Here is a 16,122-nt window from a genome sequence, read left to right as displayed (position 1 = left end):
TTCTGTACGTGCATGCATCTCTGTGCTTGTGTGTTTGATCTAGCCACTGGGTATGGGGTGAAAATTAGAGAGGCAGAAACAGAAGCACAGAATAAATAAGTAAACATAAATAAAAATAACCACTTCTCCTTTTGGTTGACCTTAGAGAATTCTTTTAGATTGAAATCCACCGAGCCTAGCGCCATTCCTAGGGGCTTGGTCCTAATACTGCAAGGTTTAATAAGAGCCTCAAAGAAAGAAGAGTCAGAAAATGTGAGTGAATGCCAAAAAGTGGTTGACGAGATGGAAAATGAATGAAGGTGTCTGTGTACACACACCCCTTCAAGCTAATTGAAGCACAATTATTACTCGTCTACACCCTTTCTCGCAGAGTGGACAGCAGACAAGCTATTAGACCTATAACTTGTGGATGACCACACACAAAGGCAGTTACTTATATTCATTCACAATTTCTCTCTGGTCAAGCAAGTTCCTTTCCGATGCTTCCAGTCAAGTCATCTTTTCTGCTTGGTGATCAAGGTTACTTTGTCCGCTGATGATTCAAATTAACACCACTGCTCAAATCATCCGCGGCTTTTAAATCCACTTTATCTAATATCTGTGCTCTCACATGGAAATCTAGCAGAGAGAGACAGAGACATAAGTAGAATTAATTTATTACAAAGGACAGACGTGCACACACACCCAAGCTTTGCTCACACACGCTGTCTTATTAAAATACTTGTGAGCATCCCTGAATTCTTTAACCAACCTAAGTATTCTCATATTCATTTGTTCAAATTTCTGATGGTCCTCACAAAACTAATGAATTCAAACAACACACAAACACTCATGCTCTCTTCACTCACAGGTAGCCAGGGCTTTCATTTCAGCAGGTGGCCTCATATAAAAGCACACACACACACACACACACACACACACACATCACCCCTGCTTTCCATTTCAGCGGGTAGTCGGCAAGTAATGGCACTGATGGCTGAACATTGGACACTCAGACAGAAAGCAGGGGTTATCTTCCAAAACAACTCGAAAAGGGCCAAAGGGAAGGGGGGGGGAGTGAGAAAAACCTCAAAGGGGGCCTCGTCAAAAGTCATTTACTGCATGTCCTTGAATGCCCAACTCTCAATTTCTTTGCTTTTTATCCATGTCAACCATACACTTTCTCCACCCACACCAACAGCCCGGCAAGCCACGTTAATTACGAACGTCTTTCAAGCTTTCATTTCCTCTTCATGAGGGAAATTACATTTGATTTCCTTGTTGAGTCAAGAACAGGGAAAGCAAAGGACAAATTAGAAGTGAGAAAGACTGAAAAGTCTCATTCAACTTGTAAAAGAAACAGACAAGCTAATTATTCAAAAACAGAGAACGCAACAATGAGTTATAGATCATGTTGCTTTGGTCTTTTTGGATCTACTGTCAAGGACTAAGAAACAATATTGCACTGTTTGTCCTTCAAGAGAGGAAAGCTAAATGAATCCCTGTCATCACTCAACTGAAGACAAGTAATTGGATAAAAACATTGACATTTTGAAATTAGGACAGTTCGTATTGTTAAATTATGTGAATAAAACTCCATTTGTCCTGTGGTGCCCCTAATTAACCCAATGCTTGCCGTGTCTTATATATGTCACGTCAACTTTCATAGCCTAAGGTTGAGGAACACCTTTAAGAAGGGGTGCTAGAAAATATTTAACAGTAAACTAAGGCACCAGTTGACATTCTCCACCCCCACTACACTATGTCATATGCCTAAAAACAACAACAAGTAGATAGGCAAAACAAATCCCATAAAAAGACAACACGCAACAATGCATTAGTCTATCTTTAATACTTTCTGACATAAGGTACCAGGCTCAAGGCCAATTTGTTCCTACTAGAGACGCAAATGTTTACAGGCCCGGCACACACATGCAGGTGTTTTTATTTTCTCTGACTGATTAGACCTTTAGTCAGGTTGAAGTTTGGTGGAGCTAACCTTGTTTTGCACATGCCCACAAAGTCCTAAGAGGGGTTATAAACAAGCTACATGAGTAAAACACCTGTGTAGGTGTACTAATGGTGTGTAGGGGCTATAAAGACATCACCAATATATACTTTCACTTTTAAAAACTGGGCACAGTAGATTTTAGCAAACATTCCTCAAACAGGAGTAAATAGCATATTTGTTAAGGGGCTTTCATACCGCCACATGGTAAATTGCCGCCTCCAGTCATTTCAATGATGGGAAGGTGGCACAGGGGAAGCAGTTTCAATCACAGCAGAAAGGATATGAAGCAGTTGCTGCCCATGTGAACGTGCACAGATTTTGCTCTGCCATGCAGTTCGCTGGGGGTTAAAATGCCTTAAAATGACATTTTCCTGGATTCATCCATACTTTCTCTTTTTCAACACAACATCCTTTCTGTCAAATGTTGTATTTGTACTATGTTGTTTATCCTGTACACACGACATCTATTGCACGTCTGTCCGTCCTGGGAGAGGGATCCCTCCTCAGTTGCTCTCCCTGAGGTTTCTTTCATTTCCCCCCCTTTAATTTTGGGGTTTCTTTTAGGAAGTTTTTCCTTGTGCGATGCGAGGGTCTAAGGACAGAGGATGTTGTAACCTGTACACTCTGTAAAGCACACTGAGACAAATGTATAATTTGTGATATTGGGCTATACAAATACATTTGATTTGATTGTGTTAAATGGCACCCTGTTTAAGGGGAGGAAAAGCATGACTCCATCTCCTACACAGTGTGGACATGTTGGTCTTAGATTTGAGCTGTCAATCTGTAGGCCCTTAACTTTAATGTTTAATGCCATTAGGCTACCTCTGATTGCCAGAAAGCATCATCTCTCTACTTTGATTTAAGGCTCAACACTTTGGATGTGAGGAAAACCTGGCTTCACCCCTCACCTCTTTTCCAGACAACCTCCTATCCTCCTCGTTTCTTAGTCCCTCCCTTCCTCAATCCCCTTCTCCCCCAAGCCTTTCCCTTGGCTTTTGGTTTATCCCATTCCCTCCATATACCCATTATATCCCTTCAGGGTATTCCCAAGCCCTGTGAAATGCAGACAGTATTCCTGGGATAACAGGAGGTTGACTAGCTGGCTGGCTTCTGCTGGGAATAGGGAATATGCTTCCTCACTCTTGAGGGAAGCAGCAAAGGAAACTCCTATCCAGCTTCTCCCTTCATTTATCTTAAGCTTTCTTTATCAGAGAAATGCGACTAAACAAATGAATGAACAAGAGGGTGGTTCTTGCACCCTTTCTTCTTCCTCTCCTACATTTCCTTTTTCTTTCTGGTTTGAGAAACAAGGGTGAAATATCACCAGCCTTTGGGGAATCAATTTGTTCTGTTTTTATTATTTCTCAGAGGAACAAGTCTCTTTCAGTCGACTGCAATTCACTTTTCTTGCTCTTAAAGCTCACATATGGGAAATGATACTAGCAATAAGGGAGATCTTCCCATCCTGGGAGAAACGAGTGCCAAGGAAGAATAATCCTTTACTATCACTAGTGGGCATGTGGTGTTAGGCATTTAGACACAGGTAATCTTCTAGGGATCGACCAATGTGTTCTTTCCAAGGCAGGTACCGATACAGATTATTAGTAATCAAGGAGGACAAGAACCGATATTTGCAGTAAAAATTAAAATCTTAGTGTCAAAATTGTAAATGACACAAAACTTGTAAATGCCTTCATGCAGTATGTCTAATTAAATGCTGCAAAATAACTTATTGCACTTTACTGAAGTGTAGACTTAATAGAAAAAGTTGTTGATCATGAAGCCGTTTGTTAATGTACAATTCTCTGATTTATGAGTTAAGTGTATGAACTACAATGAACATTACATTCTCTACTCAAAGTGACCGAGAGACGGCCGACTCTACTGCCGGTTGAATGTGCATCTGTATCCTCACTGCACTACATTTTTATAAACTATGATAATCTGGGGAAAACGTTACCATCTGAAACACAGGGTGTTTTTGCAATTTCAGCATAGAGGATTGTGATGTTTTTTGCAACTTCTGCTGCCGGCTAAAGTTCAAAACAAAGCCCTGCCCGTTCACCGCAGGAGCAGCTTTGAAAGTCAGGGACACACTAGCCCTACAGAGATGTTGATTGGCTATTACTTGGGACATGTAATCAATAAGAGAGTGCTGTGGGCGGAACATTGAGTGAGACTACAGAGTGGTAACTACCAGAGAGGTGGGCTGCATCAGAGCCAAAGGGATTAATAAATGAGTGTTATTTTATTTCAAATAACAATTCCAATCATAAAAAAAGTTGAATATCACAGTCAGAAATTCCTTAGTTTAAGGAATAAAAAGTAAAGAAATAAGTTATGACTATTTACTTATTTCCCTATGACTCAATTAGTAATGTGGTTGTTAGTCTAAAATGCCAAAAACGGATGACACCAATAAATCACTAAGACTGATTTGGTTGCTTTCGACTGCCATGACCATTTCTGCTGCTGTGGTTGTTCTGATTATGTCGGTTTGTGATGCTGTCAAAATTCCTTTCCGAAGAGTAATCAATGAATTAGATTGACCACTGATCCGTCCTTTCCTCAAGTTATCCTATTTTCTTTCATCTCTTCTATCCGTAGTTCCCTCAAAGGAATGTTATGGCACGAATGGCTGGGGTCCTTAATCCCATGGCCTATAAATGGTTACTGGGTGCTGCCTACACGTGGGTCACCTTGTAGGATCTCTCACACACAAGCAGCCTCTAAATGGTTACACTTGACTACCTACACTCATGAATCCATTTGTAAGAAGCATTGGAAACTGTGCATGTGTGTGTTTGTGCAAGAGAGCGAGTGTGTGTGTGTTTTACAGAGAAGGGACAGGGCTATGACATTATCATTTTCACAGTATTGCTCCGTTAAAGCCATATATAAATACAAAAATGATTAGTCCTACGCACAGGTGTGTACTTGAACTGGAATCGTTTCGAGGTACAATTATTTGGAATAATTCCCAGTGTTAAAGTAGTGAGTCAGATAGTAAAACACAAATGTCATTCGGTAGTTCTTTTCTTTTTTGTGATCACAAAATCCCCATACAAAAAGGACAACATCTGTTTTGCTAAACGACAACTTTAATATTCAAAAATGCTGAACCCTCTTGTCACATTACTATTTACATATCTGTATTTACATATTAACAGCCTGTCCAACTGTCAACCGTCTGCTCTGAACTTGAGGGTATTGTTTCTAATAGGTTATATTCAAGTGTACCTGAAGTAATGAAAATGTATTTATTTAGGCCTATGCATATTCAGTATTTTAGTTTCCAATTGTTATTTCTCACAAATATGTCACTTGATTAATATCTATTGATCCCAACTACGATGTCCCATTTGCTTAACCTCCTTTTATCTTTCCTTATGTCTCTCCTGTCATCTCTCATTCCTCAAACCACTCCTCTCATGTGTCTTTACCTTTCTCCACTCCATTATTCCTCTATCTACCCATCTCTCCATTTCTGCATATTTACCAGAGTCAAGTTTATTTTTTCTGCCAGCATATTGCCCTCCCCGTTCGCCTCCCTTTTTACGACTGTCGCTTTGGCTGATTTTGGCTTCAAGTACATCTGTATCTCTCGGCTGTACCCTTCATCCCAGCACCCTCCTCCCTTCCCCGCTGACTCTTCCTCTCGACTTTCCTTACATCGCTTTCCCAGTCACTCTTTTGCACCCCTTTTCCTCTCTCAATCAGCAAAGTGGGATTGTCTGACACACGTAGTTGCGAGATAGGGGAAAGACTGAGCAAGCCTAGTCTCTCACACACGAACGCACACCAGGCAATATGTCTAATGTTGCAGAATGACGGCTGTCGAAAACTGAACCGTCTCTCACACATTTTCTCTTTACAATATCAATTCCGACCACATCTGCAACTGTGTGCGTGTGTGTGTGTGTTTGAGAGGTGGAGTCAGAGAGAACATTGTAAGTTTTCATTGGCTATAACATTGCGTGTAATGTTGCGTAGCACACATTCAGCCAATCAGAAGGTCCTCACACATTCCGTTTTATGAATGAGACGCCGTATATGCGAGGTACACACACACTCAGAGTGAGAATATTCTACAGTGATGTAATACAATCACACAGAGCCGTAGAAGCGCTTGTAACTCGAATGCAGTATGAGCTGAATCAGAACAGTTCAACAATGTTTAGTCTAAATTTCTAAATTCTGTTATTACAAATATCCTGGAAAATATATATAAAATTGGAAAAACTAAGGACAAATAAAATGCCAATATATCTATATCAAATTTACAAAACGGACAAATGTTTTTCTTCCTGCCATGAAACATGCATACATCAATAAGTGCTTCATTTCAAATAGAAAAAAATGCATTTAGTTAAAGCGTAATACATCCATCTAGCTTTCTGTCTAAGGCAATAATGCATTTCATATCAATCATAGTTTCATAGCAGTTCATTGTCTAAAAGGCATAGTGGCATTACAATTTATGAGACACCTCCAGCACTTTCTATCTACAGCAACACCTGTAATATTTGCTAATCAATAAAGCCCTCGTATCATTTTATCAAAACAGCTCACACCCTCTCTCTGGAACCCATATCCTTCAACCGTCTGTGTCCAAACCAGGAACTGAGAACGCCTCATTTGGCTGACATTGTGTACTGGGGAGTAATTTTGCCTAACCGGTATGTAAAATCATAACTGAAGTGCTGTGTGTGCGGCTGGCTGGCAGAGAGGACATTGGGAGGGGAGGAGAGCAGCCAAAAACAATCAAAATAGCCTGGTGCGACTTTCCATGAAGGGTGTGCGAGTGTGTGTGGGTGAGCACATGCATGTGCGCGCACCCATATGAGAGTACACGCCTTTCTATGAAGTCACTATTTGGCACATTGCTCTGCTGCTCAAATTTGGTTGATTTGTATCAGTGCACTATCATGGGTAAACAGTGCCCTCCGTAGTTGTACAGAGGAACAGCAACTCAGGACGAGCCAGGCTGAACAAGTACAGCAAACTAACAAGTGTAGAGACAATGAATGCAGACAGGAGATTGACACAGGTTGCCGTTTCATTGAAGTAAAACGGAACAAGACAAACAATCAGGGGAGAAAGGGCAGATCTTTTCTTTTGACATTGTTCAGAATTACTAAATAGTTTCTATTTTGTATGACTAAATAAATTAACTGGCATCCTAATAATCACCCCAACTGGCAAGCACCAGGGGTTTATAGATTTGCTGTGAAAAAATACTCATGTACGTGTCAAGATTCTCTCCAACTGAAGAATGAGGAGTGGACCCTCTCATCTGAACAGTCAGCAATTATCTTTCACCTACAGCCACTTTATATTCAACCTTTAATTAATAAGACTCAACAGTTTTACATTATATTGATTTCAGTTTAATAACCGTTTTCCCTTTTATCAATATTAATGATCACATAAGATAATATGTAGCCTTCGAAGACAGAAAAATAAACTATGAATGAGAATACAGAGTTTGGTTTTTCAGAAGGATGACCTCATCCTAATATTGCAGAGATGTAGTCTTTTAACAAAAAGCTCTTCCAATGAGTCAAGGCTGCCACCTAGAGGCGACCATAAGAACTGCTACTACGTCTTACACCAGGTGATGTCATAGTTTAAGAAAGAAAGAAAGAAAGAAAGAAAGAAAGAAAGAAAGAAAGAAAAAGAGTTTGTGAGGAAGATGAAAGAGAGACAGGGGAGGGCAGGGGTGTGCACGAGAGAAAGAAGAGAGGGAGGGAGAGAAGGTGATGTCATATTTTCAGAGCAGTGGAAGCAGTCTTTGTCCAAAATCCTTCATTAAACACTGCAGATCAACACTGCGGATATGGAAGATAGACTCTACAGAGGTATCGGTCTGATATTCATACGATATCATCATATGAAGGACACGACATTCTGACTCATAAATGATAATGTCCAACCCACTCAAAGTCCTCGTGTTCAGTCTGGCCAGACTAGACACTACATCCTTCACAAGCTCTATTCAGTCCTTCAGTCTATTCCACCCTCTCCAATGCTTTCCCAACAATTTCATGGCATTCTAGACAATTGCATTGAATTCCAAACTATACCATTCAAAACAATCACCGTCTCGACCGAGTGTAATCTCCCCTGATTCTGGCCATGACAGGCAATTTCTCCTTTCAACAACCTCACAGCGAAAAACAATGAGCGAACACACACACACACACACACACACACACACACACACACACACACACACACACACACACACACACACACACACACACACACACACACGAGAGGGGGTGTGTGTGTCTGCAAACACAAGAAAGTTATTCAGGAGGAAAGATACAGAAGAAGGAAGAAAAGAAGGAAGAAAACAAAAGGGACAAGACATAGATAAAAAGCAGAGAATAGAGGGACAGAAACCAAACTAATCCTTTAGCTTTAGCAGTGAGACATTGACCTATAAAGTACTTTGTTGAGATCGGCGTAAGAGAGAGAAAGAGACAACAAGGCTGAAGGGAGAGAGACAGGGAGAGTATTCTGAAGCTTCATCTTTGAAGGATGTAGATAAATAACAGAGGACCGCTCTTTTGTTAAGCTGTTACCTGAAGGACACGCTTGACGGCTGCCAATGATGCCCAAACAGAATATACTCATTTGTGGTTAATTTTATATTAAATTGTATGATTGCATCTACAAAACTCAAAGTGCTATTTGGGAGTACTTCTACTTAGCTGAAATACAATGAAACTAAACGGCAGATATATTTCCTAAACACTGGAGCCAGGATCCCCATGTGGTCACTGCATGGTCCTACATTAAGGAGAAGTGAAGGACACAGAAACAAACCTAATCCAGAGATGAGAAAAAATATCCATAACAGCATGTTTTAACCTTATTACCATAGAGTGAATACATTACACCATGTTGAAATGCATCTGTATCTGCTGAGGACCTTCAGAATAACCAGAGAAACTATATACTATAATCAGATTATGGAACAGACGGATATTTCTCATACAGAAATCAAAATGGGAATACAAAACAACTATAAACAGGTCTTCACCACACTCACTTCCTAAAAGATATTTGCCACTGTTCCACTAAATTCCAAATAGATCTAAAGTAAGACTATTAGCACACTAAATATCAAGCTTTAGTAGATGCTTTAACAGAGGATGTGCTTCTGCGTCAAAAGAAAGGAATCAAAAACTAGCTCAAGGCACAGAGAAAACTCTTAAAATAAAGAAAGATGGAAAAGATCAAATAGTTCAAGGGTCTAAACTACTAGATGAGGGGAAGAACCGTTGGCCTGTGTAAATTGTGTCTTTTGTGTGTGTGTGTGCACATCTGCATTTTTGAAGTGTATGATTAATGTCCCTCTATGGCTGTGGAGACCCCATGGTGAGAGAAACGCCTCAGGGGTTAATATTAACTCTCTTTCTCTCACACACCCACACATTGTACAATACAAACTCATACTGCATGTGTGTAGGTATGGTACAACTAATCCCCATATATATATATATATATATATATATATATATATAGACACATCCCTACAAGAAATAATTTAACTATCAAACTTAAAATATTATTTTGAACTGATATCTACAATCCAACACTTAGCAGGATTGAAGAAGTCAGGCCTAAGCCTAACCAAATCTTACCCATAGCGATGTCAGATCGTAAAGCAGATTTATTTTCAACAGTGACGTCTATGGTTTTGGAAGGCACAGGCAAATGATAGTGACCTGCTGATAGGGGCTTCAGATCAGAAAAAGCTTACATGTGTTGTTTCTGTAAATAAAACAAAGTTAAATTCTGTAAGAAGCAATACCAATGACTGTTGTAATGACTTAAGGGAACCTTTTACCTTCTCGATTACTGTATTATCAAAAACAGTCTCCACTAGATTCAATAATGTGGCAATCAGTCTTTTGCAAGAAAGTTTTAAAACATTCACCTCTTGGAGGAGAGTACAACAATTCTTAATAATATTATGCTTTAAGAAAAATGTCATGTTCCAATATGTAAAAAAACAACTCGGCAACACTAGCTGACTTACTGAAAGAATTTGACAAACAAAAGGCCTTCATTGTGTTTTACAAAATGGATAAAAGCCCAGCCTATATATTACACACAACAAGATGGCTTTGACTTGGTTTTTAAAAAAAGAGCAGACTCTACCAGTAAGCCAGCAATTTAGTCCTTTTACTTGAGCACCTAGTTGGCTGCACTCTTCCTTCATGCTCCAATGTATCAGGTAAAGCCCACTGGTACGACTCGATGCATACTGGTGTTGCAATGAAATAAAGAAATATCAGTATCACACTAAATGACTCTGTAAATTATTGGCCATCAGATATCAGCAAATGAATTAGTACTCTGCATCCTTAAATCACAAAACATGAAAGCCAAACTAAACTGACACTTGACAAAGACACCAACATTGTGACCAGTGATAACAGATTTTCCAACTTGACCCACCATTTTAAAAAATGCCATTTTGGCATGCGGTCATACTATTCCTATGTTGTTTCCCGTTGCATCATTGTACCGTTTTGCAAATGGCAACACATCATCAATCCACTCCCCATTTAAGCTCTGGGAAAGATACCAGGAAAGGCTGGTTCTCATTGGACTTCTTAAGCTTAAATTGAGCCTCACTTGCAAACTTTACTCTCAAGGGACACATTCAACCTGGATTTAAAGGATTGGCAGACTCCCAACAATCAATACTTCATTTCAACTTTTCTTAACCAAATACATTGGCTTGGTTGAGTTTGTTGAGGGCAGCACACAGCCTGAGAAGCTCAATTCAGAGCAAAACTAATGCTCCCACTGGAATAACACACAGGGTACAGTTTACTTACAAAGCAACACTGCCCCCTTGTGTTTGATAAGAACATTACCATTTCAGGTGTGCATTCATTTACTTACCTTCAATCCATCAGTCTAAAACAAATCCTCTATCTTATTATTATTCTATTATTAACCATTATTAGTAACATTCTAGAAGTATTGTTTTTACCTCCGCCAAGGAAGTTATGTTTCTGGTTCAGTTTATTTGTCCGTCTGTCAGCAGGATTACGCAAAAACTACTGGCCTGATTTTCATGAAACTTTGTAAAAGGGTGTAGCAAGGGCCACGGAATTACCTAATACATTTTGGAGATGATCTGAAACAGAGGGTGGATACACAAGTTATATTTTACTTAAGGAAAGGTCTTGGCAGAAGTCTGCACACTGCGCACCCCTGCTGTTTGTATTGTTAGCCACTGACCCTAGTAAATAGATTTAATACAAACCACAACAATTAAACAATCTCTTACCAGTCATCTTGTATCCGCTGGCAGCTAGCTGTCCGGCCATGTACTCTCCATCTGAGTTGTTATGACTGCAGCCCCACGTTTTTATCCAGATTTTTTGGGTGCCAGGAATTAAACTAAAATAGAACAACAATGAAATATGTTTTTGTTATAAGATTTGTGGAAATCAAAACATTATCAATATCTAGAACCTAATGTTATTCCACAAATCTGCCATAAAAACTGATCAAAAGATTTAGCCTCAGTTTAGTGAAGTGTGACAGACTTTTAGAGTGCTTACTCACCTAACCCGTTTGATTTAGGTTGGTGGGAAAGCAGTAAAACCAAACTGTTCAATGAATGAGTTACCGGTCAGTCTATATGGCTTCATATTTACAGATCTTTATACATTCGTAATAACTGTGTGAACACAAAACAGACCTGAACTATTGTATTTTTCCTTGGTCCAGACCAAGTGAGCCGAAATACTGATGTGAAAGCCAAGTTACTGTCCTTTTCCAAGTAAAAAACCATAAGGTACAAAAATATACATCTACATGAGATTTATTTAACTTTTTATTCAGTGTTAATAAGGAATAATTTAACTATTATTGTCTACATGTCCCCCATATGTACTACAATCCATTTGATGAACTGAAAATAAATAAATGCAGACTGGTTTAAAACAGTCAGTTATTTGAACTCAGAGGGGTTGATCTATTGTTGGTTTTTCAACTGGCAGGTCACTGCCAGAGACACCAAGAGCTGCCAGCCAACAAACTTGTGCTGTGGGAGCCAACACACGGGCACCGATCATGAAGGCGTCCCGCAATAACATACGTGGATGTACTCAGGAAAGATGCAGGAGCAGAAAATACTGGCGAGCTAGCCAGATGCATGGAGGATCGGGATGACTGGAAGCACCGATGGAGGGCCCGTCTGAGGACGACCTAGTAGTAGTAGTCAACTACTAAGCGACTTAGTAAGGGAATTTAGCATTTACTTACCGGTGATCAGCCTAAAATATACTGTAAAGTGGCAATATCACAATAAACTCACATCCTGAACTACTGTGCCTCTATATCACACGTTTAACATACCTGTCAGCTTGTAGCTCCTCGTGGCTCAGAGGCTCGTTTTTCTTCCTGGACCTCGGCATGATGCTCTTTCTAGCAAACTGTCTCTCATGAGGGGTGGGGTCGCTAGAGGACACCATGTCCTCAATGTCTTCAATCAGAGAGTCACAGGCGGACGGCATGGTGGTCTGAAAATCAGACAGATCCTTGGTCAGCACAGCATTAGTCTCCAAAAACGGGTGATGAAAATTACTTTTGATGGCCGGACAATCTTTTCCCTGTTATTTACATATATCACTGCATTGTCATAAAATAAACTAATTGAAAAAATCAAATGCAAAAACAATCACATTGATTATCACTTTATTTATGTCAAACTCTGGGCAATAGGATAAGATGATATATGATGTGATAGGGCCATCCTACATTTCCCTCGGGATCAATAAAGTATCTATCTATCTAAATTGCTAAAGACAAGCATGAATGTTGAAAAGCTTTAGACTAACTAGGAGCAGCATTAAATGAAAATATATTACATCAGCATAGGGAGTTGTCGTAGTAGAGTATGGCTGTAAATAACGATTGTTTTAGTTTTTTTATTAATCTGCAGATCATTTACTCAATTAAAAGTGAAAAATGGCCATTGACGTTTTCTAAAGACCAAGGTAATGTCATCAAATGTAAATATTTCGTTTACTATAAGACAAGGAAAAACAGCATTTTCACATTTGAGAAGTTGAAACCAGAGAATTTCTGGCATTTTGTGCTTGAAAAATTACTGAAACGATTAATTGATTATGAAAACAGTTGCTAATTAATTTCTATTTATAGTTGCAGCTCTATATTACACTATAGAAGAATTGTAATGCACGAGTATTAATAAACTACGGTTGAATCCAAGAGTAGGTGATCTACTAAGGGAAGCACTTTAGATACATACCTGGCGTTTTTAAAAATGAGATGTAACATGAAATAGAAACTCAATATAAAGTTTCATGGAGAACAAGTGTTTACATTTTGTTGGACAATACATACATGATCAATGAATATGGCATGGTTATTAGAGCCTCTATCTCTCATGTAAATACATGTGGCTATCAAGCTACATGCATACAAAACACGTTTAGCTCGCTAGTGGATGCCAGGTGAAGCATCCGACCTGCTGACATTTAACCTATAACATGTATATGCATTAATTTACTTCGCTAGACTTAGTTGACATAGTGAAGACGAAAACACATGAAACTAAATCTATTATCTGACTAAGTTTGTCGTATAAACTGAATTTGGCTTTCTAACTTGGCTAACTAGCATAACAGTTAGCTAGTGGTTCCCAATAACCTTGTCTTAGCCGCTAACATTACATACAAAGCTACATAATTATAAATAACGTTAACAACACCGTTAATCAAGCATCGTATAACTGTATATTCAATATAAAGTGACTAACTAGGTTAACGTTATAGTAACCTACCCAACTGATGTAACGTTAGCGTTCTGTTAACCCGACGCTCACGTGTAACCTAACCGCATGCACACGTGATTAAACGTTGGTCGATACAAATGAGAAACGTGTGAAAATGTCTATTTTCACATATACCTAGCAACCTAGTTTAATGTGTAGGGCAACATGGGCAAGCTAGCTATTAGCTTGGCTAGCCTCATTAGCTAGCCACTACCCATGTGCCCTTATTTTGGACAGCTAGACCCCTTAATAAAGCGTATAAATCCCTTACCTGTGTCGTAATGTGGTTATTAGTTCAGATAAATACGAATTCGGAGAAAAGGATGTTTTAAAAATGGATAATTGTGTTATTTACACCATCAAAACAGTTGTCACAACTCTCAGACAGCCATACTTGTGCGTAGTTACGGTAAGTAAAGAGGGACAAAATAGCCACGTGTGTATTTTACACTCGGGGAGTCATCATTATAACGCATAATTGTTGGCCATACAACTTGTGACATGTTATTAAGATTAGTGATTAAATAAATTGTAAATTATAGGCTTGTTATTGTCTTTGTTTGAATTATGCCCTTAAAGTTCCTAGTCATTTCAGCAGTATAAGAAACCAATATGTTCCCTGGCTGAGATTTCCCCTGTACCTACTGACATTCAATCAGCCCTGAAGACATAATAAACAAAACATTTAAATTTTCATATTGCCTTTATTCAAAATTTCAATTACAAACACCCAGAGTACAAAAAACAAATCCATTTATCCCTCCCCCCCAAACAAATACAACTCATTTTTCTCATTTGACAGATGTTAAAGAAACTCGTATAACTGAATAACATACATCAAAAACATCAAATTAGTTTAGCATAAACATTCAACAGCACACTGATACTCACCCATGCGTTCAAATTGCATTGTGATATTACAGGTTTTTTTCTGTAATTAGTCGAAACAGGCAGCAATATCATAGTTTTACAGTCAATTCTTTCCAATGAAATAGTTAACTTTCCACATAACCTTTACAGAATATTTACCTATCAGTATATTGTATTTGGTAACAGCTTAAGAATAACCATAGGAAAATAGCAGGAACAGTGCCGCTTCAATCTTCACTATAGTTAACACCACATTTAGCCAAATGATTATTTTCTGTAAGGTCTAATCATACATCAGAATCACGCATTAGAAATGAAGGAGCTGTAATTTTTAAGTCACCCATAATACATTTTTCAGACTCACTGGCAATGACACTACCTTAAGCTGTGCATTAAAATCTTTAACATTCCATTAAAAACCCATGGAAAGGTACAATCTTTCCAAAAATCATGTTTCCATCATGTGAAAGTGGATAAAATATTAGGACCAGATTCTGGTCACTTGAAATAGATGGAGGAAAATATAATTACCTATGTAAATGTCTTACAAAATAGCACAACTGTGGTTAGTGAACCAAATGGGGAAAAATATTGAACTTGATTTTTCCATAAATACATATAAAATACACTGATATAAATATGCCTATAGGGAAACTGTGTTCTGTCAATCAGAGCATTTATGTGCATTTAAGTCAAATTTTACATTCACTTACAATAGCAGCACTAATTAAGCTAAATTATGCTTACTAAGAAACTGTCCTCAACTGAATGGGTGAAGTTCAGGTTATTGATTAGGTTTTGATTTTACGTAGTCAAAAAGCTGCTTCAACAAGCTTCAATACTCTCCATGAAAAAGAAACTGGCAGAAAAGCAAAAAACAAAAATAGGGGCAGACTCCCTCACATCATTCCAAAAATAAAACGGACACACGGTGTCACAAAAGCAAAACCCCCCACACACTTCAGCAGAGGACACAAGTCACTGATCCTGGTTCAGTGATGTATATAGACATAGCAAAGTCTCCTAATGGCGAATAGCGAAGGTGCAGACAGACCAACCGTAGAATGCAGAATGACTGCATGTATGCAGAATTGAATGTGTTCTATTTTTTTGGGTCTAAGAGATGCTCTGCATTTTACAAAAAGACAAACAAACTAAATAACTTGCGGAAAAACTCAATTGAAAAAGACTAATTGCAATTTGTCCGCTTATACCAATTAAATGTGCACCCCAAAATTCAAATGTAAGATGCAACAGCATGAGACCGGTTTAAGAGCAAAGGCATACTCATTATATCAGGGTATGAGTGGAATCTTGCACACATCAAAAGAGAAAAGTGCGATGTAATATCCAACATCACATCTAAATAATAAAAGGGTCATTGCTTTGACAAAAGGGAATTCAAAGACTCATACACACTATG

The 16,122-nt window shown here is 38.6% G+C and overlaps 1 protein-coding gene across 2 annotated transcripts in view; it reads right to left on the bottom strand.

Moving 5' to 3' along the window:
* cdkal1 (CDK5 regulatory subunit associated protein 1-like 1) overlaps positions 1–14,241 on the bottom strand; it is a 227,723-nt gene extending 213,482 nt beyond the window's left edge. The window contains exons 1-3 of one of the 2 annotated variants that reach the window (XM_029450878.1): positions 14,101–14,241; positions 12,389–12,552; positions 11,313–11,425 (exon numbers count right to left, since the gene is read on the bottom strand). In XM_029450878.1, the coding sequence (XP_029306738.1) occupies positions 11,313–11,425; positions 12,389–12,546 (271 nt within the window). In that variant the 5' untranslated portion in view covers positions 12,547–12,552; positions 14,101–14,241. Of the gene's footprint in view, positions 1–11,312; positions 11,426–12,388; positions 12,558–14,100 lie in introns of those variants that run through there. The other variant, XM_029450879.1, reaches the window with a different exon arrangement.
* Between the last annotated feature and the right edge of the window lie 1,881 nt (positions 14,242–16,122).

Source organism: Cottoperca gobio, chromosome 16 (assembly GCF_900634415.1).
Source record: "Cottoperca gobio chromosome 16, fCotGob3.1, whole genome shotgun sequence".
Lineage (NCBI taxonomy): Eukaryota > Metazoa > Chordata > Actinopteri > Perciformes > Bovichtidae > Cottoperca > Cottoperca gobio.
Note: the sequence above shows the minus strand (reverse complement) of the source record. Positions and strands in the feature narration are given on the sequence as shown.